At 47.0% G+C, this 27,589-nt stretch overlaps 2 protein-coding genes across 5 annotated transcripts in view; one reads left to right on the top strand and one right to left on the bottom strand.

Annotated features, from left to right (window-relative positions):
* Tbc1d2b (TBC1 domain family member 2B) overlaps positions 1-19,561 on the top strand; it is a 72,883-nt gene extending 53,322 nt beyond the window's left edge. For both annotated transcript variants that reach the window (XM_013145578.2, XM_005000801.3), the window contains exons 9-13: positions 4,562-5,056; positions 8,114-8,231; positions 12,257-12,442; positions 13,879-14,000; positions 16,753-19,561. In XM_013145578.2, coding sequence (XP_013001032.2) covers positions 4,562-5,056; positions 8,114-8,231; positions 12,257-12,442; positions 13,879-14,000; positions 16,753-16,948 — 1,117 coding nt within the window. In that variant the 3' untranslated portion in view covers positions 16,949-19,561. The remainder of the gene's footprint in view (positions 1-4,561; positions 5,057-8,113; positions 8,232-12,256; positions 12,443-13,878; positions 14,001-16,752) is intronic.
* Adamts7 (ADAM metallopeptidase with thrombospondin type 1 motif 7) overlaps positions 12,964-27,589 on the bottom strand; it is a 54,937-nt gene continuing 40,311 nt past the window's right edge. For 2 of the 3 annotated variants that reach the window (XM_013145575.3, XM_063243427.1), the window contains 4 exons: positions 26,865-27,038; positions 26,633-26,779; positions 25,686-25,848; positions 20,988-21,343 (listed from right to left, as the gene is read on the bottom strand). In XM_013145575.3, coding sequence (XP_013001029.1) covers positions 21,186-21,343; positions 25,686-25,848; positions 26,633-26,779; positions 26,865-27,038 — 642 coding nt within the window. In that variant the 3' untranslated portion in view covers positions 20,988-21,185. Of the gene's footprint in view, positions 13,366-20,987; positions 21,344-25,685; positions 25,849-26,632; positions 26,780-26,864; positions 27,039-27,589 lie in introns of those variants that run through there. The other variant, XM_013145577.3, reaches the window with a different exon arrangement.

Below are 27,589 nucleotides of genomic sequence, written 5' to 3' on the forward strand. Positions count from 1 at the left end.
ATTTCTCTAGATCTGTGAGGAATGGTAATAGTATTTTGATTGGAATTTCATTAAGTCTATATAATAATTTTGGGAGAATGGCCATTTTCATGTTTGTTCTTCCTGTAAGAAATGTCTTTCCATTTTCTGAAATTCTCTTTGATTTTCTTTTTTAGAATACTGTAATTTTCAATGTATAGATCTTTTACTTCCTTTTTTAGATTGATACCTAAGTATTTCAGTTTTTTTTGCATGCTGTTGTGAAGGATGTGGTTTCCCCTATTTCTCTCTCAGTGAATTTGTTGTTTGAATACAGGAATGCTATTGAATTTTGAGTGCTGACTTTGTATCTAGCTACATTACTGCATTGGTTATTACATCTAGAGTCTTTCAGTGGAGTTTTGGGGTCTTGATGTAGAGTATCATGTCATCTGTAAATAATAATGATTTAACGTCTTTTTTTCCTATTCTTACTTGATTTATTTCTTTGTCTTGTCTAATTGGTCTGGCTAATGTTTCCAGGACTATATTGAATAGGAGTGGTGACAATGGACATCCTTGTCTTGTTCCTGATTTTAGATTGTAAGTTTTCAGTTTTTGTCTGTGTTGGTTGTAGGTTTACTGTATATGGCTTTTACCAGATTGAGGTAAAGACTGTCTGACCATAGGGTTTTCTGTAGAGTTTTTATCATGAATGAGTGTTAGATTTTTTCAGAAGTTTTTTCTGCATTTATTGAGACGATCATGTGATGCTTATCTTTGCTCTGTTGATATGGTGTATTATGTTTATTGATTTGCATATGTTGAACCATCCCTGCATTCCTGGGATGAATCCCACTTGATCATAGTGTATAATCTTCATGATGGTTTGCTGTATTCTATTTGCCAGTATTTTATTGAGGATTTTTGTATCTGTGTTCATTACAGACATTGGCCTGTAGTTCTCTTTTGTGGTCTGGTGTCTCTCTGGTCTTGGTATTAGGGTAATATTTGCTTCCAGGAATGAGTTAGGGAGAATTGCTTCCCTTTCAATATCATTGAAGAGTTTGAGGTGTTTTGGCAAGAAGTCTTCCCTAAATTTCTTGTAGAATTCATCAGTAAATCCATCAGGACCTGGGCTTTCCTTTTTGGTAAGGTTCTAATTACATTTTCAATTTCATTAATTGAAATTGGGTTATTCAGCAGTTTTACATCTTCTTGATGCAGCTTTGGCAATCCATATGTTTCTAGGAATCTGTCTATTTTTTGTGTGTTATCAAACCTATGAGAGTAAAGGTTTTCAAAGTAGGTATTGATGATTTTCTGTATTTCTGCAGGGTGTTGTGATTTCACCCTTTTCATTACTTGTGTGAATTTGAGTCTTTTCTTATTCTTTTTTTTTTTTTTTTTTTTTTTTTTGGTAAGGGGATTGAACTCGTGACCGCATACTTGTAAGGCAGGCACTTATGCCGCTGAGCTAAATCCTCAGCTTTTTTCTTATGCTTTTCGATAAGGGTAGCTAGGGGTTTATCAATTTTATTTATTCTTTCAAAGAACCAGCTCTTCAATTCGTTAATTCTTTGTATTCTTAGTTTTAGTTGCTTCGATTTCTGCTCTGATATTTATAATTTCTTGTCTTCTTTGGGTTTAAGGCTCGATTTGCTCCTTTTTCTAGAAGTTTAAGGTACAGAATTAGATTACTTGTGTTTTCCTGATGTGGGAATTTACTGCTATAAATTTTCCTCTGAATTCTGCTTTCATTGTGTCCCACAGGTTCCAGTGGTTGTATTTGCATTTTCATTTGATTGTAGATACTGTTTTATTTCTTTTGTGACCCATTGGTTGTTTAGGAGAGTGTTATTTAATTTTCATGTCTTGTGAAGTTTTTTGCCATTAATTTCCAATTTTATTGTGTTGTGGTCAGATAATATGCATGAGATTGTTTCAATTCCTTTGCGTTTACCTAAGTATGTTCTGTGCGTTAGTATATGGTCTGTTTTAGAGAATGACCCATGTGCAACTAGGAAGAGTGTGTATTCTGATGTTGTTGGGTGGAACGCTCAGTATACATCTATTAGGTCGATTTATTCACAAGTTCGATTCAGTTCTGTTATTTCTTTGCTGATTTTTTGTTCGATTGATCTGTCTTTTTGTGACAATGGGGTGTTAAGTTCCCCTATTATAACTGCATTATTGCTTATTTGATTTTTCATGTTTATTAAGATTTGTGTAACATAGTTGGGTGCTCCCATATTTGGTACATTATTTATGATTGTAATCTCTTCATTTTGAAATTTTCCCTTAACAAGTATGTAGTGACCTTTTTAATTTTTATCTCTTTTGATCATTCTTGGTTTGATACTCCTGTTGTCTGCAAACAGAATAGCTATCCCTACTGTTTTCTGGGTTCCTGTGGTATGGAGTATTGTATTGTAGTCTGTGAATTTTCTTTTAAGTTAAATGTGTTTCTTACAGAATTTTATTGGATTTTGTTTCTTTTTTTTCTTTTTCTTTTCTTTTCTTTTCTTTTTTTTTTTTTTTTTTTTTGTCTTTTTGAGACAGGATCTCACTGTGCAGTTTAGGCTGGTCTTGAACTCACTTTGTAGCCCAGGCTGGCCTCAAACTTGAAACAATCCTCCTGCCTCAGCCTCCTGAGTGATGGGATTACAGGCATGCACCAGCACATCTGGCTTGGATTTTGCTTCTGAATTCCCTCTGTCAGTCTGTTTTTTTTTTTTTTATTGGTGAATTGAGGCCATTTACCTTGATGGATATAACTGATATATATTGCCTCATCCTTGTCATGTTATCTTTCTGTTGTTGGTTCTCTACTTTTTTTCCCTGTTTAAGTGTTTGCCCTGCTTGATGGTTTCCTTCTGCTGTTGTTCTTGAAATTGTAGTTATCTTTCTCTCTTTCTAGAGTATCTTTCAGTACTCTGTAGTATTGGTTTGGTGGTCCTGAATTTCTTCAGTTCTTTGTCATGGAAGTATCGTATTTCTCCATTGATTTTGAAAGATAGTTTTGCATGTTATATCAGTCTGGGTTGGAAATTTTTTGCTTTGAGGACTTGAAATACTTCACTCCAAGCTCTTCTTGACTTGAAGGTTTTTGTTTAGAAGTCTGCTGTGATTCTGATAGATTTTCCTGTGTAGGTGATCTCTTTCTTTTCTCTGACAGCTTTTAATATTCTGTTCTTGTGCTGAATTTCTGGGATCTTAATTATTTTATGTCTGGGTGAAGATTTATTTTGATTATGGCTAATTGGGGTTTTATTTGCCTTACTTATATATATATCAGATTCTTTTCCCATGCTTGGAAAATTTTCTGCTATTATTCCTGTAAATAATCTTATGTCAATGTGTGTTAACCCCTGCTGTTTCGTTGACATCTATAAGCCTTATATACTTTTCTTTGCATCATTTTGGAGCTGTTGAATTGTTTCCTGGTTCCTTGTTATTTTTAAGAGATCTTTTCTTTGTGATCATAAGCTTCTTTTTTGTCTTCAAGGTCTGAGAGCCTATCTTCAGCCTCATTCAAGTGATTTTGCCAGCTTTCAGTGGAATTTTTAATTTCCTGAATATCTCTTTAAATCTGTTTATTGTGTGCTAATTCTGTCTTATATTGTTCATTCAAGGTTTCTATCATTTTCTTATGTTCCTCTATTTTCTAGATCTTCTTTTGATGTACTTATTATTTCTTTTTCTTTTCTTTTTTTTTTTTTTTTGGTACTGAGGATCAAACTCATGACCTCATGCTTGTCAGGCAGGTGTTTATGCTGCTGAGCTAAATCCCAGGCCCAGCATTTCATGTTTGTCATTTATTCTTTTACCTGGGAGATTATTTCTGAGCTGATTTCCTCTATAGCTTCATGAAGTTGTTTCTTTACTTCAGTTGCTATCATTTCAGAAAGTTCAGTTGTGTGATTTCAATATCTTTCATTTCATTGTCACTTGGGTTTGTTCTCATTGGGCTAAAAGTCTCAGACTGTATCTTTCTCTTTCATTTTGTTATTTTCCTCTGGGACTTGTGCTGCTGACCACGCAACCTCTTGATGGATTGCACTGGGATGCTGGGCTGGTCAGAGCTCAGTTTCCTTGATATCCATGTGGCTAGTCAGGGCACATCCCTGAACTATGGTGCTGGAGCCTGGCACTGTGATGGGCAGAGCTCGAAAACTCCAGGACCCATTGGCTAGTCTAGGCGCTCCCTGATCAATGGCTCTGGGGCTCTGGGCTGGGATGGCTCAGAACTTCTGGGACCTGTGCATCTAATTGGGCATTCCCCCCAAAGAATGTACTGGGATACTGGGTTGGGCTGACCTCACATCCTCTGGGACCCAGGCAACTAGCCAGATTGCATATATGGAATATGGTGCCTGGGCCTAGCATTTGGCTGGGTGGAGTTCAAAACTTCTGGGACTAACCAATCAGTCTTGTTTTTGTGACATTGTCTATATTTTCTTCTGTGTTTTTTACGTTAAGTAGTTTAGACCATTTGGAATTGATTTTTTTTCCCATCTAGATAGCAATTGTCTTTTGATTATCAAGAAGCTCATTGTTTGCTTAAGGTCATTTTTATTTCCATTTTTGTTTTTCTGAACAGCGAATATGATATCTATGGGTTCAGGACTGTGCCTGATGACGATGAGGAAGAGAAGTTGATTGCTAAGGTCCGTGCCTTGGACCTGAAGACTTTGTATCTCACAGAGAACCAGGAAGTTTCCACTGGGGTCAAGTGGGAAAACTACTTTGCTAGCACAGTGAATAGGGAGATGGTGTGTTCTCCAGAACTAAAGACCCTGATCCGCTCAGGCATTCCTCACGAGCACCGTTCCAAGGTATGGAAGTGGTGTGTGGACCTCCACACGAGGAAGTTCAAGGATGGTGCAGCGCCAGGCTATTTCCAGGTCTTGCTGCAGAAGGCCCTGGAGAAGCAGAACCCGGCCTCCAAACAGATTGAATTGGATTTGCTCCGAACCCTGCCTAACAATAAGCACTATTCCTGCCCCACCTCCGAGGGTATCCAAAAGCTGCGCAATGTCCTGCTTGCTTTTTCCTGGCGGAACCCAGACATTGGCTATTGCCAAGGGCTGAACAGGTAGGCACAGTGATAGCATGTTCTCATTGCCATTCAAAGAATTGTGAATACCAGACACTGCCTGGAAGCTCCCTCCCTTCCTGTGTAACCGAGAAAATCCAGTGTTTTAGGGAAAAAAGCAATTGCAGCAAGCTACTTTTAGTGAAGAACCATGCTCATCTCTGGAATAACAAAAGCAAAAGTGCTTCCAGAAAGTATCAATACAGAAGTTGGGCTGGGGATATAGTGGTAAAGGGCACAAGGGCCCGAATTCAGTCCCTGTACCCAGGAAAAAGGAACACAGAATCTAATGCAATTCAGTTTGAAATTTCATTCTTCCTTGTTCTGTAACACATAGATTTTGATCAGAGTTTGATTTCGTTGGTTGATAATGCGTGTAGTGAGAACTCAGGGTTCTTCCTTATTTATATAGGACTCTTGTAAATTAGGAAATTGCCTTAAACAGTGCTTCAGATGATTGAAACCCAGCTCTTGAAAGACCTAAGCTTGTTTTCCTTACACTTATCTCTCAACATGTCTTCCATATTTCTCTAAGCAGGGCGTATAGAAGCCACTGGCTTGTCCTTTAATGATCTAGCTCAGTTGTGGTGAACCAACAGCATGCGTTCCACAGCAGGCTGTTTGTATCATTGAAAGCTCTACCGTTTGCCATCACTGATGTGGCTTTTAGGTCTGGGCCATGTTGTGCCAGAATGAGGCCTCTGCATACGGCTTCTCTATGACAGGGTGTTGAGAGCTAGAGATGGCTTCCTGCTTCTGACCCCAAGTCTGACCATATCTGGCTGATTCACCTCCTGCTGTTTGTGGTTTCTGTTGCATTGTACTTTGCATTTGTATTCCTCTCTGGTAGTGATGTAGGTAACCAAGCTTATTGGAAATACAAAGAATGAAGACTGTATGTTCTTGCAGAATCCCCTGTAAGCCAAGTGCATGAGCTTGAGTTTTGAATGCTGGTGTTTATCCTAGCTGCATAGAGGCCTTTATGTTTCTGGTTCATGTCTTATGCTGGCCTCGGGGTAAGAGCTGACTATTTGCTTCGGAAATGAAAGTATGGCAGGAGGCAAGGTTTCAAACTGCACTGTTCCTTGGGTAAGATCCAGACAAAACCAGATGATTTTCTGGAAGGAAGGAAGCCCTTGCTTGTGGTGAGAACAGGGCAGCTGTCTCTGTGCCCTTAGAAAGTAAAGGGAGTTCAGCTGTTCCTAGATAGTCTCCATTTTAAAAAGAAAAAGCCCATAAATGGGTGACTGCTTAATAAAGCAGTCTTGTTTCACTTAAAGCCACAATTCACTTATTATTCCCAGCTCTGAAACTAACTGGAAGCTGACAACCTCTGAAACCAAGGGGGACTTGAACATGCCTGTTGGGAGTGCAGTGGTACCCTGCTTACCAGATGATGACTTAGAAGCCAATCTTTGTCTGTAAGGGATGCTTCCAGATAAAGCTCTTTCTCTGTACCTCCACCTCTACCTCCCTTAAAGTATTTGAATTTTAATTGTTTCACTGGATGTTTCTCTTGACTGTTTGGTTCATGCCTGTGCCTTCTGAATACCCAGAACTTCATTAGAAAAACTTAAGCCTTCCTAGGTGATTCAGGCCTCTTGTCTTCATCAGTCCATTTTAGTGATGTTTTCAAAGGCTCTGCTGTATTTTCTGGCATCATCAGGTGATAGAGATTTGGCTCTGTGCTTTTGTGCAGTGTTTTTCTCCATCTGTCATTTGTCATCTTTGTCATTTGTCATCCTTTTCATGATGACTGGAGACCTCTTCATCTAGCTCAGGCCTTTTCAAAAAAAAAATTTGAGATGAGTTCATTATAATTTTGTGTAAGGAAGGGGTAAAAAGCAAATCTGAGATGGAGCATCAGAGTTTTCCCATGAGTGATGCATGTAGGCTTCATATCACACATGGGCAGAGCTGGATTTTAGCTAAGTAGAAAGAGCATTTTTCTCTTCCCCTTTACCTACTTTGAGCCAAATGTGGACATATTGGATGAGTAGTCTCTTGATTAGTGACAGTGTGTAATAGCTAGACCCAAGGTTCTGTTATAAAGAATGTAAAAGTTGGTACACATGGTCTCCTTTCCCACCTCCCCAGGTGCAGTTCCAGATGTGCTTGTCTCAGAGAATCTCCCAGCGGGGTTCCTTTGTCTGTGGCCCTGTTTCATTCCTCCAGTGTAGAAGCAGGATAGATGTGTAACAGAAAATGGCTCCCCCAGCCAGTATACTTCAGTTTCTTAGTTGCCCAGGTAATAGTTTCTGTTGCATTTCTGATTGCTTCTGTCTCCTATAAACCCTGTGATGCATACTGTAAGAACCAATGAAAGACAGGCTCTACCTCTGTACTTCTCCTTTCAATCCCATGAATACCTTCCTCCTTGGCCTTTGGGACCTGATATTTTGGGAATGATCCAGATCAGTGTTCTGTTGATGTAAACAAATCTGCCTCCAAATCCTGGGTGTCATTTTGGTGTTTTCTGCTTGCCATTGCACATGGATTCTGGAAAGTTGTTTTTAAACTATCTTGTACTCTTTGTTACTTATATCCACATCTGTTTTTTTCATTGCATAAAAGGAGTAGTTGAGACTTTTTTTTATTTTTAAGAGAATAAAACCAAACAAAATAAAACAGAATAACAGAATAAAGCCACTCAAGACAGTGAAAGTGATACAGGACTCAAAACAAAATAATTGAAATCAACAATAGCTGCCATAATACCTCTTGTTATCTTCAAAATAGCTGTCCATGCCATCACGCATAACTTTTTGAACAGTGACATCAAAGAATAGCTGCATTATAGCTGTATTAGCAAAATCTTAGATTTTTTTTTTTAAATGAGGCTGGCCAGTCATTGGGAAATAATTTCATCAAATGAAAGGGCAAAGGAAATGTAGCTTTGTTTCTCAAATTTTAGGAAATGCCTCACTTGTTCAGGAACATTCATTTATTAGTTATTGGACAGCTAGCTGTAGTTTGGCCAGAGGAGAGATATGGCTCGTAGACATCTCAGTGAAGACTGGTACAGGGGAGGCATTGACTCTCCCTTCTTGCTTGCAGGTTGGTGGCAGTGGCCCTCCTGTACCTGGAACAAGAAGATGCTTTCTGGTGTCTGGTTACCATCGTGGAAGTTTTCATGCCTCGAGACTATTACACAAAGACCCTTTTAGGATCCCAGGTAGTGTGTGTGTGTGTGTGTGTGCGCGTGCGTGTGTGATACATAAAATAGTGAGATACACATGCATATACGACATCTCGATCATTTTCAATCGCTTTGTCCTCTGCTTCCTTCCTTCTTCCCTATTCCTTTTCTCATTTCCGGTAATCTGTCTTCTAGGTGTGTGTGTGTATGTGTCTATCAGTCTGTCTTTCTATATTTTTTAGGTTTCTCATATAAGAGAAAACGTGAAATATTTAACTTTCTGAATTGGGTTATTTTGCTTAGCATGATGTTGATTTCCATCCACCTTCCTGCAAATGACATGATTTCATTCTTCCTTACGGCTAAATTTGTAGCTAGGTATGTAGGCTATTTCCATTGCTTAGCTGTTACGAATTGTATTGTAATAAACACATATATACATGGATTGCTATAGTATATTGTCTTTGATTCTTTTAGGAATGTACCCAGGAAAGGTATAACTGGAATAGTATTTCTGTTTTTAGCTTTTAGTGGAATTTCCACACTGATTTCCATGGTGGTTATGGTACTTTACATTCCTACCAATAAAGTAGAACGGTTTCTTTTTATACCTATGCTGGTCAGTATCGTTTTTTGTGTTGATGATAGCCATTCTGACTGGGGTAAGAATGACTTTCACAGTTTTGATTTTCATGTCTCTTGATGGCCAAGAGACTTTTACTTCTTTTGAGATGTATTGACCATTTTTTTATTGAGTCATTTGTTTTTTGGTGGGTTAATTTTTTGAGTTCTTTATGTATTCTAGAGGTTAGTCTTGTATCAGGAAAGTAGCTACCAAAACTTTTTTTCCTATTGTGTAGGTTGTCTCTTCACTGCTGTGTAAAAGCTTTTAATTTGATGTAATCCATTTTGTTCTTTTTTTTGGTGTTTTTTGAGGCAAGGTTTCACTGTATGGTTCAGGCTGGCCTTGAGCTCACTTTGCAGCCCAGGCTGGTCTCAAACTTGCAGTGACCCTCCTGCCTCAGCCTCCCGAGTGCTGGGATGACAGGCTTGTACCCACCATACCCAGCAGTCTTTTCACTTTCTAATGTCCTCTTCAATGCTCCCTAATTTTCATTATGGGATTGTTCACTTCCTTGATTAGGTCAGGTCCTAGTTTCTTAATTTTTGAAGCTGTTATGAATGGGATTGGTTTGTTTCTTTGTTGGTAGGTTCATTATTGGTGTATAGGAATGCTATTGACTTTTGGGTACTGAATGTCGATCATGTAGGTGTTTTTGAAAGTATTGTGCTTCAGTCACCAGCTCATAGAATGAGAGCTGTAATGCAACCCAAGTTAAGCCCCTGAGGGAGGGAGGCTTTTTGTACTGGATTTCAGCAACTGATCCCAGAGGCTGTCCACCTCTGTGCTGCTTTGTAAGAATTGAGTGTTAGAAATACACAGGACCAGGGGCTGGGGATTTAGCTCAGCGGCATAAGCACCTGCCTTGCAAGCAGGCAGTCATGAGTTCAAACCCCGGTACTGAAAAAAAAAAAAAAAAGAAATACACAGGACCTTGAGGCACGGGAATGTGTGGTGGACGTGTGAGTATAGAGACAGGAGGGACACCAGCAGGAGAGCACTGTCCCTGGTGTGATGCTGACTTCCCAGGATGGGCATGGGTAGGCATTTTGGGAAGGGATGATGGGCCTGGCTTGGCCACATCCAAAGTGCCTTCTGTGGTAGTTCTGACACTTACTCAGGGGTCACCTGGCAGGGGGATGGGAGAGGAAAGCTAGAGGCCCATATCCTGGAGGCTTCACAGCTTTGTATGTACTTTTGTTTTCTAAGTGTTTAAGAGAATTAATTATAATTCATTTCAGCCAAATATATCTTTGACACTTTGTCTCTTACTCTAATCAGGAAGCAAATTGGCCAAAAATATGTATTTCCAACCCTGAGTTCTTACGTGTTGTGGTCCTTTACTCTGGGGTGTGTTTAAATCTTGTTACTATCATTTTTGTAAAAGTAGCAATGCTTTTTAGTTTCATAGGTTATATAGCCTTTTAAAGTTTTAAAATTTTAACCAGTAGTAGCATTAAGACCTATGTAACCATAGATTTTAAAAACAAAAAACAAAAACATTTTTGATTTTTGAAACTTCTTTTAAAGAAAAAAAATTTGTCTGCATCAGGTGTGTCCAGCCTGCAGTGCTGAGTGAAATGGGGCCTTTCTGCTCAGGCAAGCCATGTATACCCTGTGGGCTTATGTTGGACAGCCTCAATCTTGCTTCAGGTTTTTTAGTATTCCAGGAATCTCAAGAGTGACACACCTATTGTTCTAACTTACTGATGTGTGGTATATTTTTGCAAGTTTGAGGATAATATCCTCCAAAGAGTAGTTTTCAAAGAGTAGTTTTACTGTGAGGGGAAGCATCTTCCTAATTCTAGGTGCTGCCAAGTTGCTTTCCACAATGGCTGTTCAGTTTGTGCCTATTGGCTGCCCATGAGAAGACACACTGCACCACGGTCTTGGTGCATGTGTATGGTTCATGAAACCCTGCAGGGTCCTTCATGCTGGCTGCTGTCACTCTTGCCCTGACCGCTAGGGTCTGGCTTGGGGCCTTGTTACTATCTAGTTTTTTTTTTTGTTTTGTTTTGTTTTTTTAATCCAGATCTGCCATTCCTGTGTGGTTCTTTGAGTCCAGGTCTTTCCTGAGCTTCAATGTGGTCTCCCAATAGAGTTGCCATGGGTACCCATACATGCCACTTTCCCTGATCTGGCCCCAGCACCACAATTCTGCCCTGCCATGCATGTCAGCATGGGACCCTGAGCATCTCTCCTTATCTCTCTCAGTATGGGAGTTTTAAGTTCTGCAGATTTGTCTCCACGAAGTCATGAATCTTTGTGCCCTCTTTCCTGCTGCCTTTCATGGGCTCACATCCACTGCCTGCATCTGGCCATGGGCTCACTGGGACACCAGTGGGTAGGGCTTCACTGGGCTCTCTGGTCAGCCTTGCTGCCCTGCTTTAGTGGAGGGGACGGCCCTGAGTGTTCACAACTGCAAGACACTGCTGTATCCCTCTTATGTCTTTCAAGTTGAGTATAGAAAGTGGTTTTGGGGACTGGTGTGTCTGGTAAAGTTGAGTAGACTGGAATTAGGAGTCCATTGTATGGGAATAAATGCTGTTCTGTGCTTTTGTTCCTGTTGTATATGTACACATGGATAATGTTGACTGAGCCACAGATGAAACTGGCTGTTTTTGTGTGGGCCACAGAAAGTCGCTAGCCTGCAGGACAAGGATTTGACCTGGTTATGGCAGCTTTTGTGACTGGCTTCTGCCAGGCAGTGCCACCTCATCTGTACCATGCTGTCTGGAAGCCAGGGGGCTTGAACATTGGGTGCTGTTCTTTCCCATGAGTGACCTTTACAGGACCTGCCATCGTCACTGTGCCAGTTCATGTGTCTATCTGCTTACCTTCTGCATCCTTGAGATCAGGTTGAGACTGTGCCATCCCATCTCCTACAGGCCCCTTGCCTGGCATGTCTGTGTTCAGTAAATAGGTAGCTCACATGAGCCTTGTGTGAGCCTCACAACAGCCATCTTCGCAATAGGGCACAGACTACAGAAAATTCTTTGCTGACAGCACCTAGCTGGTGGTGGTGGAACTGAGATCCCCACCTGGGTCCCTCAGGCCAGAGTCCTTGCTCCCCGCCACTCCCTCAGCTTGGTGAATGTGTGTCATGTGGATAGGTGGGTAATGTCACACTTTTTGGCTCAAGGGTAGTTTTGCTATTTTTGCCTAGGACTCAGACTTCTGGCCTTACGTCTCTGCATCACTGTGCTCTGCTTTTCCCAGGGCTTGGATGTTGGATGCACACCCATGCCACTCAAGTTCAGTCATCCCTGAGCTGCAGAGCAGCTTAGCCTTGTGACAGTCCCGACAGTGGGTTTGGAACAGCTACATGGTCTCTGTCTCTATGACTTCACCCTCTGCTCTCAGTTTGAATGATTGGCCTTGTGTTCTTGCCCAGTGCCGTGGCCAACCATGACCCTTTTCTCCTCTGCTCCCTCCTCAGGTGGACCAGCGAGTGTTCAGAGACCTCATGAATGAGAAGCTGCCTCGATTACATGCCCACTTTGAACAGTACAAAGTTGATTATACTCTCATCACATTCAACTGGTTCCTGGTGGTGTTTGTGGACAGCGTGGTCAGTGACATCCTCTTTAAGATATGGGACTCTTTCCTGTATGAGGGTCCAAAGGTGGGTATGTTTGGCTGTGTTCTTAGTTATATTCCTGGTGGCTGGCAGGCAGACAGCAGGGCAGAGTGACTGCCTCCCACAGTGCCTTGGCGGTTTTGGTACGGTGTGGCCCTGGGGACCTTGGGCGGCCATGATCACTGCTTATCCATTTGTAGTGCTCAGTGGTAGGGATGTGGCTAAGGGACAGAGTGCTTACATGGGACCTCAGTTCCATCCCAGCATTGTAGAATAGAACAGAAACCACAGTACTGAGTCCTGTATTAGGTCTAGAAGCTTATATAGTTTGTAGTCTGAGCCTCAGCATTTATAGGTGTCAGCATCATCTGCATTGTGTGGTTGAGGAGATGGAGGTGCAGATCTGATCAGAGAGGATGGAGAGCCAGCCCAGCATCACAGCTTGACTGCTCATAAGCCTCCTCTCGTCCTGTTTTTTTGGTTTTTTTGGGGGGGGAGGGTACTGGCAGCCTAACTCAGGACCTCACGTTTGCCAGGTTGGCACTGTTCCACTGAGATAAATCTCCGGCCCATTCCTATTATGTATTTTAAAAAACTAGTATACATTTTAATATGTAAATACACTACTTATCAAAAACTAAGGGTAGATAGTAGAAAGGAGGCCCCTCTCCCCAGTCTCCTAGTTCTTTTCCATGTATTGTAAGTATTCAGTGCATATTTATGTAGGTTTTTACCTTGGTGTATCTTGGAGACAGTTCCAGGTGTCCAGGTCTGACACACGTTTTGTAACTGTACAGCATTTGCTTGTATAGATGAACCAGGTTATACAACAGCCCCGGTGGATGATAGGATGTCAGTTTCATGCCACTTCCGATTGCTATGCCGACTCTCAGAGACCATTGTCTTTCTGTATCTGTGCAGCTGCACCTGTGGGCTTGATCCTCAGGTGGAGGTGCTAGGCCAAGGACCTAGGGGTCACAGATATTCAAACTTCTCTGTAACATAGTGCATTAACAACCTGATGATCCAGTCTGCTATTACTGCAAAGATTTCTCAGTGAGGGCAGAAATGGTATAGGAATCAGGCCTCAGGTAGGGAAGTACAGAGATATACGAGATATTCAGATATTCAGAGTACGAGGCCTTCTCTGAATAAGAAAATGGGCTGGGGATGTAGCTCACAGTGAGGCCCTGGGTTCACTCCCCAGTACTCCACGCAAGCAAGCAAATAAATAAGATTTTTCACTTTATTGTATTGACCTAAATATTACCTGAACTTGGGATTCCACGTCTGCTTACTGCACAGGAAGTGGTTGGGGCTGGATTGTGAGTTTATGCTCCTATGAGAAAGCTCACATGGCCAGTGAGAATTGGCCCAGGGGCCAGTGTGTACATAGGGTAGGGCTCGTTCTGGGAAGTTCCTCAGGACTTCAGCACCCAGGCTTGTGTCTTCATTCACATGCTTTTCTATCTTTCCTACAGGTTATTTTCCGTTTTGCTTTGGCAGTTTTTAAATACAAGGAAGAGGAGATCCTGAAATTACAGGACTCAATGTCTATATTCAAGTATCTCCGCTACTTTACCCGCACTATCCTTGATGCTCGGTGAGTCCTGGGAAGCACCTTCCCTTCCCCAAAAAGATCAGAGGAACAGAAACTTACACATCTAACCCCGCAGAATAACTGGTCCCACACTGTTGTCAGACTCTGGTGCTGTGTGGGAGAGGGAATTTCCTTCCTAAGAGAAGAAATAGCTTTGGTCTGTGTGCTTATAGCTGTTTGCTGAGTGTCTGTTATGAATGGAGCCTGTTCCAGACTCAGGGCGCTAGATGGAGTTTGGTGGTGGGGGAAGCTGGCCCTACCCTTGGTGCTGTGACCAAGAGGTCCAGGCAGAGGGCCTAGGCTAGGAAGGGTGATGAGGGGAGAGGCTGGGCAGAGCTCCCCCTGGGGAGTGCTTAGGGACCTGTGGAAGTGATTTAGCTGGGTCACCAGTCCGAGTGTGTAGCTGGCTACGGCAGAACTGACTGACTGGGCTTTTGCAGGTGTTCTAACACACTGAGACCGGATGTCACTATGAACAACTTAGGCAGAGAGGGACAGGTTATTTTGGCATACAGCTGGCCCCTGGGAGTCCAGGAATGATGGGTATGCGAGGGGTCTACCCTCTGCTTGGGGAGAGATGGCCTGGGGCTGGAGAGCTGGAGCAACTTGAGGTGAGAGGGTCTGAATCTGGAAGAATGCAGGCTCTGGCTTGGGCAGTTCCTGTGTCCCCTGGACCACAATGGGGGTGTTAGCAGCAGGAGGAGCTGGTGGATACTGCATAGGCTCTCTGGCATCCTCACTGTTTTGGTGTCTTTCACTTCAGGCTGTCAGGATCAACACTGACACACATAACACATGTTCTCTGCCCAGAGGATATCTGAGGGTCATACTTGACTGTGAGCACTCCTTGGGAGCCTTGAAAGCTTTCTGCCAATGTCAAGAAAGACCCTGGATGGGCTCATGCAGGCCAACAGCTAACCCCTGTGTTGAAAGGCTGTGTAGTTCAGAGATGGAACCTCTCCAGCTTGTCAGTCTGTCCTGAAACACCCATTAGGACTGGGCAGTGCAAGTGCCCACCAAGTCATGTATGGTCCTGCAGCGCCATCTTGTGAGCAGCATCATGCAGTTCCCCTTTAGAAAGTCCAGGTCTTCATATAGCTTTGAATGTGCACTGGCAGGATTATGGGTGGTGCTAAGACTGCAGGTGTCCAGGACCTTCTGCATGGGGCCCCTAATAGTTTAATAAGCCCCACAAGAATGGTTTTAGGATTACCAGTTCTGCAGCACATGATGGGTCTTGCATGACAGGAAGGAGTGATTTCTATAGCCAGGTACATACAGGCTATATTGGGTGATACAGGTTGAAATGTTCTCTGCAGCAAGACCCTGGGTGCCCTGTGATGCTGGGTCTGCTTGTGCTGCTCCTGAGATGATAGAACCAAGGAGTGGGAATGTTAGTTTTGATTCCTAGTGCTCACTCTCTTTCCTTTTTCTGTGTGTGTGTGTGTGTGTATGTGTGTGTCTTTTTTTGTCTTTTTCATTTTTATCGGTACCAGGGATCGAACTCACGACTGCCTGCTTGCAAGGCAGGCGCTTATGCTGCTGAGCTAAATCCCCAGCCCCATGTGTGTCTTTTTTTGAGGCAGGGTTTCACTTCACTGTATGGTTCAGGCTGGCCTTGAACTCACTTTGTAGCCCAGGCTGGCCTCGAACTTGCAGTGATCTTCCTGCCTCAGCCTCCCAGGTGCTGGAATTACAGGTGTGTATCACCACGCCGTAGCTCCAGTATTCATTTTCTGTTGCAAAGGGGAGAACACTAGGTTTTGGGTTTGTGAGGTCATGGGCTGCAGCAGGGAGGGCTGGTGTGTGGGCTTCCAGGACCCAATACTCGCAGTGTTTTGTTTCCCCACCAGTCTGCACAGTGTCTGTTGCTCAGAGCTGCTCTTATCTCTGGGACTTTACCTGTCCTAGAGCACTGGAAGATTGGCACTAAACAGTGGCCTTTCTTGCTTGTTATGTCCTTATCAGTTTGTCAAGCAAGCCTCAGACATAGAGTAGTAAATATGGAGAAGGAGTTGTGATTGAAGCTTGTACCTCTGCACTTTGCACACCAGGTGAAATATAGCCCACATATCTGGGTGATGACTGGGGTGCCACTCTGACCCAGCCCTGCTGGCTGCACCTGTATCAGACTTTTAGTAGGCAGCAGGATATAGAATGCCTGCTGGGGAAGCTAGCTCCTCCTGGGCCCAGGTGTAGTGGGCTGACCTTGTGCTGGGAGCAGCAGCAGCCTTGGGGGCAGGTCTTAGTTCTGTCTTAAGACAGCTAGGCAGTGGTTAAGGCAAGTTACAGTTCTGCTGCGAATCACTGCAAATTGGTCCCTGGCCCAAGGGTGATAGAAACCCTCATGCTGCACAGGTCTGTGTTGCTGATTGTCATTGCTGGTTTGCTCAGGCATCTGCTGCTGCCCAGTCAATCCGGCCTGGCATTGGCCTGAGGACTCATGCCCACCAGCACCCACAGATGTGGAACAAACACTAGGCACTGCTTGCATGAACCCTCATTCTCTGGGAGGGGACACTGAATGTTCTGATGGTAATCAGACCAAAAGACAAGCATAGCAGAGCCAGAGTCTGTGTCTAGGTAGGACTCAAGAATATCCCTTGGCCACTGTGCCCCTCTGTGGGAGGAGGTCTCTCCACCCACCCAACCCCCCAGCATGGTCTCCTTCCTGCCTGCCCCCAGGCTTTACTGCTGTGGGGGCTGAAGAGCACTCAGCCTCACTGACCCCCTTTTCTGCCTTTTATCACACCAGGAAGCTGATCAACATCTCTTTTGTGGATCTGAATCCCTTTCCTCTGCGCCAGATCCGGAACCGACGTGCCTATCACCTGGAGAAGGTGCGGCAGGAACTGACCGAGCTGGAGGCCATCCGTGAGGACTTCCTGCGTGAGCGGGAGCCTGGCCCTGACAAGGGTGGGCTGGTCAGTGATGAGGAGGAGGATGCCTGAGACCCCTCCCCCAGATGCTGCTCTTTGCTATGGTAACCAAAGTATGTCCAAAGTGAACTGCAGGGGTCGCTGCTCACTTAATGCCCAGGTATAACATCTGTGGCCTCTGTGGGGCGGATGTCCAGAGCCAGACTACACTTCCTTATCCTGCTTGGACCTGGAGAGGAGTCTGCTGCATTTACAGCCACATCACACTGTAGCGTTTAGTCACATGCGTTGCAGTCCTGCTTTCTGTCTGATCAGTGTCACTATGCACTTATCAGCTGGTTGTCAGCTGTTTACAGCTTCTGCCAGCTGGGTTGGTTTTCACCCCAGGAAAACCGGCCTTTCTGGGTGCCTCCCATGTCTGTTACTCTTCTTGTGCTCCTCTTGTACATAGTGAGCAGATGTGAGTGTGTTTTAATGGCAGCACTTGGAGGCTGCACCAAGGGTTCAGAGTGAGGCTGTTTCCATGGGGTGAGGTCAGTGTGCACAGAAGGGCTTCCTTAAAAAGCAAGCACACCTTTGTTCTGGAGTGGCCTTTGCTGAAAGCCCATGAGCTTTCCTCTGCCATGCCATGCATAGCCTTTCATTAGTGGTTCCCCCTCCACAGTGGGGGCCTGGCCCTGCACCAGCCCTGTGTGAGAAGGTCATGCCCCAGCTGGCCCTCTGCTTGGCATCTGTGGAAAAACTTCCCAGCTGAAAAGGTGACTTATGGAAGCCATTCTCCACGTATGGCTGGGATAGGACTCTAGGTGAACTGCCTGCCCCTGGGGAGGGTGTAGATGCAGGTATGGAGTTGCTTTTCAGGTGGCTGCACAGCTAGTGGACAAGATCCCAGGGTGGCCAGTGCTCCTGTGTCTTCCTGTACCCGAGCTTAATGATACTTTTGCTGAGGTGGGGGCTCACGGGAGCACTCACCCAGCCCCATGCGGCTGCCAGACAGCCTTGTTCTTGGTGAAGACATGGGATCCCCGTGGCCCCATGTGTGGCGTGGCAGGCTGCCAGGCAGGTCCTGGCTATTTTTTTATTTTGAGCTGATTGGGACCATCCCTAAGGTGTGGGTATTGTGTTTCCTGACACAGTATTACTCAATACAAGAGAAGCAGTCTTACATGAAGTATTTTACACTACCCGGAAAAAAATTGAAAACGTCTCTAGTTGATATAATCATACTCCTAAGAATCAAGGCAATGCAGTTTTTTTTGTTGTTGTTTTTTTTGTCTTTTTTTCTTTTTTATCAGTACCAGGGATCGAACTCATGACTGCCTGCTTGCAAGGCAGGTGCTTATGCCACTGAGCTAAATCCCCAGCCCCTAAGGCAATGCAGTTTTAAGTGCTCCTGTAACCAGTTTTCCTATGGTTTTTCTTTCTTCTGTCAGCCTTCTAGTGGGTTTTGTGGCTGGATTACTACTTTAGCACATATACTGAACTCAGCTTCTGTATTATGCAGAGGGAGCTGGTCTCTCTATTCAGCAGCTTGTATCAGAAATGTGTCTTGCCATTGTGTGTGTCTTGGAAGTGGGTTTGGAGGCCTGGCTTCTCCAGACAGCAGCCCCTGAGTGGGGAGCCACAGTCTGCTACTGTTCTCAGGTACAGGTCACTTGTTGGTGGACCTCATCCCTCCTCTGGAGAGGCCATTAGCTGGGGACAGCTGCTGAGGAGGCACAGGGGACAGGGGTGGGTACCTTCTGGGTCAGCTCCAGGTCAGTTTCCACACGAGGTGCCAGCCCAAGCTGCCATAATAGCTCCTCAGGAGTGTACATGTTTGGTCTGGCTTGCCCTGGAAAGATGCATCTCTGTGGTGCCTGCAGGGTGGGGGCTCCTCTGTGACCAGGCAGTATGTAGGAACAGTGATCCTGGAAATGGACTGGGTATCTTCCTGAAGGGGTGGTAGGGGGAGGTGTTGGTCTGGTTCCAGGTTGGGGACAGGATAGGCTGAAGCCCCACTGTCTCCTGTAGCTGAGACCTGTCCTATCCCTGGCACCCCCCTGGCCCCTCCACCAGCTACATGAAGAGCACCTCTGGCTACAGCGGGTGCGCTGTTCGTCTTGCACATGGTCTGCACGCTGGGGCTGGTGGAGTTGCCAGCTCTGCAGTTGTTGTTTTTAAATAGGTTGAACTTTTTAATACTTTTATATATTTTTACTACAGTTTATATTTTTGTAGGCTATTTTATCAACATTTTTCTAGATTCTGTACATCTATTTTCTGTAACAAGTTCTATTTTGTGTGCACGACTCCCTTGTATGTATTTATGTAAGCCTGAGTCTCCCGACTGCTCTTTCCTCTATATCATCTTTACCTTCAGCCATGAACTTGGTGTTTACGTGCCCTCTCCTCACTTTCCTTTCCTTGGTAGCTTGGTGCTGCTTGTCATCAGGCTAACAGCTGGACAGTGGGAGCTAGGACTTTGGATTGCAGAAAACACTGTGATTTCCAATATGTTATGCTGACATAGGAAGCACCCTAGGCAAACCCCAGTCAGGTTTTCCTAATGAAGCATTTGCATGGTTGCATGAGCCCCCCTTGTTTTTTATCTAATGTTGTATTTTTGTGCAGCAGGTGACTGTCCTTCCATATGACAGCAGCTTCTGTACTGATGTTCAGGATAAAATAAACTCCTTTATGTAATGTTGTGTTTGGGTTCACCCAAGGGCATTGACTGTGGCCATCAATTTTAGGTGACTCTGCCCAGTGGGGTGGCTGGGACAGGATGCCTCTGCCAGCAGCAGTGGCCCTAAGAACGGTGGCCAAGCCATAGGCCAGGTCTGGGGACAGTAGCAGGAGACAGTAGCAGGAGCCAGCCTACAGAGGACAGGTGGCCTTCTGCCAGCTACCCAGGCCTGCCTGGTCATTGGCTCATTTGTCTCCTGCTCAGCTGCCACTGTGGAGACACCTTGGCTACCACTAGAAAAACAACGAGACCAAATGTCTTTGCGTGGGGTGAGGTGGCCCTAGAAAGAAGAACTATGAGGCAAGCCAGGGCTGTAAGATGCTTTCTGTGGGGAACCTGAGAGCAGCAGCAGAGGTGCGCTAGGGACTCTAGAACTACACCACCATGTGTGCCCCTGCTCCTGTCCTTGTGAGCAGTCTGCCTGATGAAACTCGAAGATGCTGTTACTCTGTGAGTGTACCCAGGACCTCCTTACAAAGACAGCGGAGATGCAGGGCTGTGCTTTCCTGATGTACCTCAGATGACTTCCTGCCTGGTGCATAGAGGGCACCGTGGAGGGCACTCAGTGCTTACAAGAGGAGACAGAGACTTGGGGTCTCCATTGGGCCTGTGCCGCCTGGGATGTCACCTGGAATAGGGAATGGAGGTGACTTAAAGAAGAAGTGAAGGTCTAAGGCTACAGCCAGAGGGAAGGCGTGGGTGTAGCTGGGCCTGGGATGATGACAGTGTCCAGTCCTTCCTGCCTGAGAACCATCACGCTCAACTGCTTCCTCATATGTATACACCACATGCTGGCTCCTCCACTGGGAAGAGGCTGTGGTTAGGCAGATGCCACAATGCTGGGCCACAGTCAGGGTGGTAAAGCCTGGTGCCTAAGCTTGGCAGTGGAGAAGGGGACACGAAGCCCTACCCCACCATCTAGCACTGTTCAAGATGAAGGAAAAGGACAAAGGAGGAGAAAGGCCAGGCTGCTCCTCCCCTCCCCATTGCATGTGGGAATTAGCAGAACTGTGGGGGGGCGGGGCAGGGCAGCCCGTGAAGGGGACAAAGGGGCTCTGCAGCTTGGGGATGTGTGTGCCTCCACCCTGTGAAACAGGTCTGAGGACCTGAATCGGGGCCCTGGGAAGGCTGGGTGGTGGACATGAACTAAACTACACGGTGTGGACAGAAGGAGACCCATACACTTCTACGCGGTCTCCCATGCCCAGTTCTCTGCTACAGACTCCCCACATGCACCTCTGCCCTGATGGCCTCCATGCCCACATTCAGTGCTGCTCTACCCACAAACAGGAATGGCTGCAGCCACAGAGGGTCCAGGGCGAGGAGTGAAGGATAGAGGGTAGAGTTCTGATCGAGGTTTACTCATCTGAGGTAAAGCCAAGCTATGTTTGGAACAGTAGATATTTATGTAAAATAATAAACACAGGCAAACCTTTATAATAAAAAAATACTTTTCCTGAGGGGATGGGTCCCTGCCTGCCCTAGGGTGGGCAGGATTAGCACCATGGGGTATGAGGGGCGGTGCTGAGGTCTGTGTGTCATGGGCAGCCTGACAGTCTCTGTGTCCTGCCCAGGTCCTTGTCAGCGATGGTCTATATGCGGGTGGCCATGGGACAAGCCCTCATGGCTAGATGGGTGACATGAGCGGCAGCACTGGACACGAACAGTGGGCAGCTCGCAGTGGCCCATGGTGTGAAGGAGCTCGCAGAAGTTGAAGGGCAGACGGTCTCGCTCGCAGCCTGGGCACAGGGCAGGCACAAGTCAGGCAGTGGGCCAGGTGCTACGTTGAGAGGCTCTCTGGAACATTTACCTGTGCTACCCTCTAACCCCAGTCTAAAGAGACAACAGCAGGCAATACCAGGGCATAAACTCCCTGCTCTCCCATTTCTGGAGGAATTCTGGCCCTAAACCTACAAATTATCAGTTGTGGCTACCACTTGCCCAAGGCTGGATCTGAGATACAGAGAGCTGGCAGGGCCTAGCCTGGGGTTCTGGAAAAAAATACTAAGACTCCATCTTAGCTCATCTCAGGGGATGCCATCCTAGAGCAGCTCAGGGCATCAGTCCAAGACTTATCTCAGGGGACTAAACCTAACCCTCCTTTCCTCATGAGACCCCATCCTAGACTACCTGAGATGAGCTCATCCAGATAGCCTCAAGAGGTCCCATACTAAACCACTCAGGTGACCCATTCTAGTCCATCTCACCTGACAGAGGTCCCACTGCATGTCAGATTGCATCCTGAACACCTGAGGACACCCCAACTAGACCACCTCAGGTGACCCATCCTAACCCTCCTCAGGAGATACCATGCCACCCATCTCACCTTAGGATACCCCAGCCTAGCCTACCTCAGGTGACCCCTATCCTAGCTAAGCTTTACCCCATTGTATTACCTCAGCTGACCTCATGGTAGACCAAGTCAGGTGACTCATCCTAACCCTCATTTCAAGTGACACCATTCTAGACCACACTTCACCAAAAGAGAACACACACTAGACTACTCAGGTGACCTACCTCATCTAAGGATACCCTATTTAGGACCGCCTCAGGTAATGGCACTGCTATACCACTTTGTAGCCCACCTCACTTCAGAGGACCCCATCCTAGACCACCTGAGGTGACCCATTCTAGATTACCTCATAAGATCCCATATCACTGTAGGAGATGCCACCTCATCTCAGTAGACCCCATTGTAGCACACCTCACTCCAGAGGACCCCATCCCAGACTACCTGAGGTGAGCCATCCTAGACCACCTCAGAAGACCCCATTGTAGCCCATCTCACTTCAGGAGATGCCATTTTAGCCCCTTCATCTCATACTCCACCCTAGCTCAGTTCAGGTGACCCATCCCAATCCATCTCAAGAGACCTCATCCTACCCCTCAGGAGATCCATTCTAGCCACTTCAGGTGACTCAGCCCACCTCAGGAGACCCATCTAGGACCACTCCAGGAAACTGCTGTCTTAGTCCACGTCAAGAGACACCAGACATCCTAACCGACCTCACCTCAGGAGACTCCATTGTGGAACACTTCAAATGACCCATCCTAGCTCACTGTAGGTGATCCAACCTAACCCCCCTCACTTCAGGATACCTTTTCCTAGATCGTTGTAGCAGACCTACTCCAGACCACCTTAGCAGACATCTAGACCACCTAAGGTACCCAAAGGACCCATCCAGGGGGTTGTGTTCCCCCACCTCTGCTTACCCCTAATACCTTACAAGTCCTGGCACACCACTGAGTTTCAAGGCTGCAGTGGTCTGTGCCTCCTCAGTCCCTAGAGACCACACTGGGCTTTAGGCAGCGCCTCCCCATGATGGGCCTTGGCAGGTTCTCAGGCCAGAGTAGAGGTCCACCCCTCAGCCAGCCCTCCGTTTCTCATGAGCAGTGAAGCCCAGGGAGTAGGCCTTGTGTGCAGTCACAAAGGCCATCAGGGTGAGACAAGAGGTAGAGCAAGGACAAGTGAACAACAGGAAGCACTAGAGTAGGAGTCGAGAGGCCAGACCGACCAAGGACGATGACGTCAAAAACATCAGGAAACCAACAGATAAAGGTCACCCTGTTACCCAGAACCTCTAGGCATGTGTAAAAAATGAGAGGACTGGCCTGTGTGCAGCCATTTGTATATACACATGCATGCATGAACGCTGGGTTTTGAACACTCTGATCCTTGTCTCTCGAAATCTTGCATGGAGAACCTCCCTGAGGCAGTACACTACCAGGCCAAGACTCCTGTCAGTCCCAGCCACAGGTCTTCCCCAGGCTAGAGAGAGCCAGCATGGTCTCTGTAGACGCAAGCTTTTCTCCTAGGCACTCTAAACCAAGTGACATTCGCTTCATTCCCTTTAATGCATCTCTTGCTGCTCTTGATTAATATGCTCAGTTCTTTGGGACACCAAGAACCTGGGAACAGCTCCCCAAGGCCCCCACATAGTTATAAAGGGACACCTAAGCTGAGTGTAGGCCCTGGGGAGGGGGCTGCAGGCTGCTTTCAAGGACTAGGCCTGGAGGCTTTCCTGCCCTGAGCTATCTATTTTGGGATATGGCCTTCAGCCTCTGGCCTTGCTTCCTGTGTTGCTGATGGTCCCCAGCTGCCTCCCAGCTTGCCACACAGATTTGGGTCCAAGGAGTGCAATCCCTCCTCCCAATCGAGTGCTACAGACCTAACTTGTACTCTGCTGAGGATCTGGGAAGCTTCTTAGCTTCTCAGGCCTGTTTGCTCCACTGGCAGGCAAGGTGGTCATATATCCTGAGGTCCCAGCGTTTCCAAATGTCCTGCCACAGTTGCATGACTATTCTAGCATCCTGGGAATTTCAGTCTCAGCCCAGGATACCTCCCAGGGCATCTTGGCTGTGGCAGAAAACTCACTTGGGAGGACTGCCTGTTCAACCACCTCCCTTTCCTCCAGGTCTCCCCTACCGCCCACACTACCCTGGAGACCATAAAGCTCAAGCCCCCAAGCCAGGCTTGTTCCTAATTCCTGCTACCCATTGGACCATCCTTACCACCCAACTTCCTGTGGACTCTGAACTACATATGTGGAACAGAGGGTCCCAGCCTCTTCCAACCCCAGGTGGCATGCAGGACAGTGCTGAGGCAGGCAGGGGCTACACAGGCAGGCTCAGTGACTGGCACTTCTGCAGGGCCTTGAGACCATGGACATGAGGTGAATGGGACATTCCCGTCAGACTCAGTGCAGTAAGCTATGGCCACTGGGCAACTGGCTGCTGGTGAAGGATGCTGTATAGAGCAAAGGAGGGAGGGTAGGCTGGGGCAATTGCTGGACACCGTGGGCTGTGCAACAGCCAGTGGCCTGGGGACAGAGACAGCAGGCAGAGGAGTGCTGCTCTGTATGGAGTGCCACGCCTGTGTTTCCTTGTTGTACAGGGGCCTGGGTTCTGCCTGACTACAATGGAGGACAGCAGTGGCTGCCTCAAGGAGGGGAAGTAGTCACATACCCTGAGCACTTCTTAGGAGAAGTAAAACAGTAGAAAGGAGACAAGGAAATCAAGATTTTAAAACTGTACTTAACTGCAGCTTCAGAATACAAACTTAAGCTCTTTTCCTTTAAAGAAACTCAAAACAAAATTCCCAAAGGTCTTACAGCCACACCTGTCCTTTGCACCTGTAAACTGTGTTTCCTCCACCCCCAAGGAAGCAGCAGTATTGGTAGGCAGCAAAGCTCAACTTCAAACATAGGCAAGTGGCTTGCATTGTGAGCTGACAGTGAGAATATGCATCTTAGATCACTGATCTCAAAGACACCTTGAAATACACCCAGTTCCGGTGCACTGCCTGTGCTGCACTCTTGAGTGCACCCTAAAACCTCCATCTATTAGATTAGCCTTTCTCTTGCCTCTTAGTGAAGAGTCCTAAAAATTCTTTTCTCACGTCAGGAGTCAAAGAAACTAAACTTATTCTACAAGGGTGGGCTATTTCAGCCTCAGAGACCCCAGATCCAACTGAGTGACACTTCTAGGTGCCTTGCACCCCAGGCCTTCACCCCAGACCCTATCTGTGCAGGGACAAGGGCTGCTAGCCTCTCACACATGAAGAAGGGAAGCAGAGCCCAAGGCCATGCAGTTGATGACCAGACCCAGGTGTGAGTCCAGGGTCATGGGGTTTCCTGTGCTTAGCACTGCTGGGGGCAGCTGTGGCTCAGGAAGGAAGTGGGGGGGTGGGATACAGAGCCACCTCTGGCCTAGGCCCTTCTGCCTGCCCAAAGGACCCAGCTGGCCCGGAAGCCAGGAGCACAGGGTGCCAGCAGCACCCTAGGGGAGGTCCTTCCTGTAGTCCCTTTGCTTACTCCTGGCTCCTTCCTCTAGCTAGCTGGGAATGGAAGGCCTTGAGACATCCTGGCCTTCCCAGAAGGGAAAAGGGGCTCACCTGAGGATGCACAATTTGGGGGGCTAACCCCCACTCTTCCATGGCTGGAGAAGCTGCCTGTGTCCCCTGGGGGGGGGGCTAGTTTCCAGCACAGAGCCCCTTCTGCCTCCGTGCACCAGTACTTTGTGAAGTTGGCATGTCCTCACCCCGCCCACTTGCGATCCAGTGCTGGGAGAGGGGACACTCACGTGGAGGCTCAGTGGCTTCACAGTCCTCTGCGCTGCATAGCCGGGAGCCCTCAGGCCTGGCCTCATGGCTGCACTGATTGCTGTCTTCCTCACGAAGTCCTGTCCGCACATTGACACACTTGACCAGGCGCCGCTGGATACCACCTCTACAAGGTGCTGAGCACTACAGGGGATGAGGAGAGTCCTGGTGGCCACACCCACAACGGGAGTGGTGTTTCCCTGCTAGTGCCCTGGCCATAGCAGCCTCCACAGGGTTGGGAGCATGGCCAGCGGGATCCGCTCTTATGCAGCGGAAATGGGCAAGGCAGTGAGCATCCCATACAATCCCACCTGAGGCCTGGCAGAGTAGTCAGAGACCTGAATAGGAACCACAGTACTCCGGGGAGCAGAAAAGGCTGTAAGTTTCTCAGCGCCCCCTCTTAAATTAGGTATTATCTCAGCTAGGGACCTGGTGGTGTGAAATGCTCTGAGAGCAAGCTTTATCTGTGCTGACCATATGGGCCTTATGCTTGATTGTGCAGCTTTATTTATGGCTCCCAGTCCTGCCCTCCCATGCCATCCCCATTTTTAAGATGGGACAAGTATGGTCCAGCAAAGCAAAGCTACCTGCCAGTCACTTTGCAGTTTCTGCACTCTGCAGAGTGCAGGCCCTGCTACCTTCAGGGGCTGGTTCAGGAGCAAATCAGAGATTCCTGAACCTCTAGGGACCAGACTAATCTGGTAGGGAGCAGTCCTGCCCACCATGGGCTCCCTCTCTGTCCCCTTGTCCCATTGTATCTGGCCCGGGAGCTTCTGTTGCTTTGCCCCTCTTCTTGGCATCGCTGACCCTCTGCTGGGTCTCAACCCAAATTTCCCTCCTCCCAGGCTTCCCTGGTGTCCTGGCACCCAGCCATCCCACACCCTCTTTGTTCTTCCAGCTTCCTGACCCTCCCTGCAGCCCAACTCACCTGGCCCCAGGGCCCCACCACCCACTGTGTGCAGGGGTGGGTGTTGCAGGGCTGAGTGGCGTTGGGTCTTAGTGCCTCTTCACAGAGGCCTGGCTCTGGGCAAGTCACCAGCCGCTGCTGCTCACCACCGCCACAGGCTTCAGAGCACTGGGAAGGAGGAAAGGTATCAGCATGGCGGTGAGCCTGGCTAGGTTCTTTGGGAGGACCAGGTCCACCCCAGATGCCCCCTCACCTCTCTCCAGGAGGAGGTGTACCAGCTGAGGCAGGGCTGGGTCCCACAGGGCTGGCGAGCAGGTGGCTTAGTGGGCCCAGGCTGGCAATGGAATGGCCTCAGTGGCCGAAGATCCTGTGTGTCCACACAGTGCACGTCCCGCACTGCAGAGCCTCCACCACAGCTGCGGGAACACTGAGGGACAGGGACATGTGTGACACAAGCTTATAACCTGGGGGCAGAGGAATTTGTGACCTACCCCACACATGTAATCCTGGAGCCTAGGGACATGTGTGGATACACCCTACTTGCACACACATGCTGATAACCCAGAGCCCAGGGGCTGGTGTGTGGATGCACCGATCCTATAGGTGTGCACACACTTATTAACCTAAGGGTCGTGGACCTGTGAATGCAGCCCATGTGCATGCATATGCTTATAACCCAGAGGTCCAGTGATGTGTGTGACATACCCTATGTATATGCACACACAGCCTAGAGATACAGGAATACATGTGTAGATATACCCTATACCCATGCACACATAATTCTGGGGACATACCTATGTGTGACTAAGTACATGTATATGCTTATAATCCAGGGACATGTGTATGGACTTTCCCTATACACACATTTATAACCCACAGGCCCAGAGATACTGCTCATATGCATGTACACACAACCCACATGTGTGAATGAACCCCATCAGCGTTCACACATATCCCAGGGACCCCAGGACATGTGTG

Source organism: Cavia porcellus, unplaced genomic scaffold (genome assembly GCF_034190915.1).
Source record: "Cavia porcellus strain 051 isolate PalLab524CR breed Dunkin Hartley unplaced genomic scaffold, mCavPor4.1 scaffold_38, whole genome shotgun sequence".
Lineage (NCBI taxonomy): Eukaryota > Metazoa > Chordata > Mammalia > Rodentia > Caviidae > Cavia > Cavia porcellus.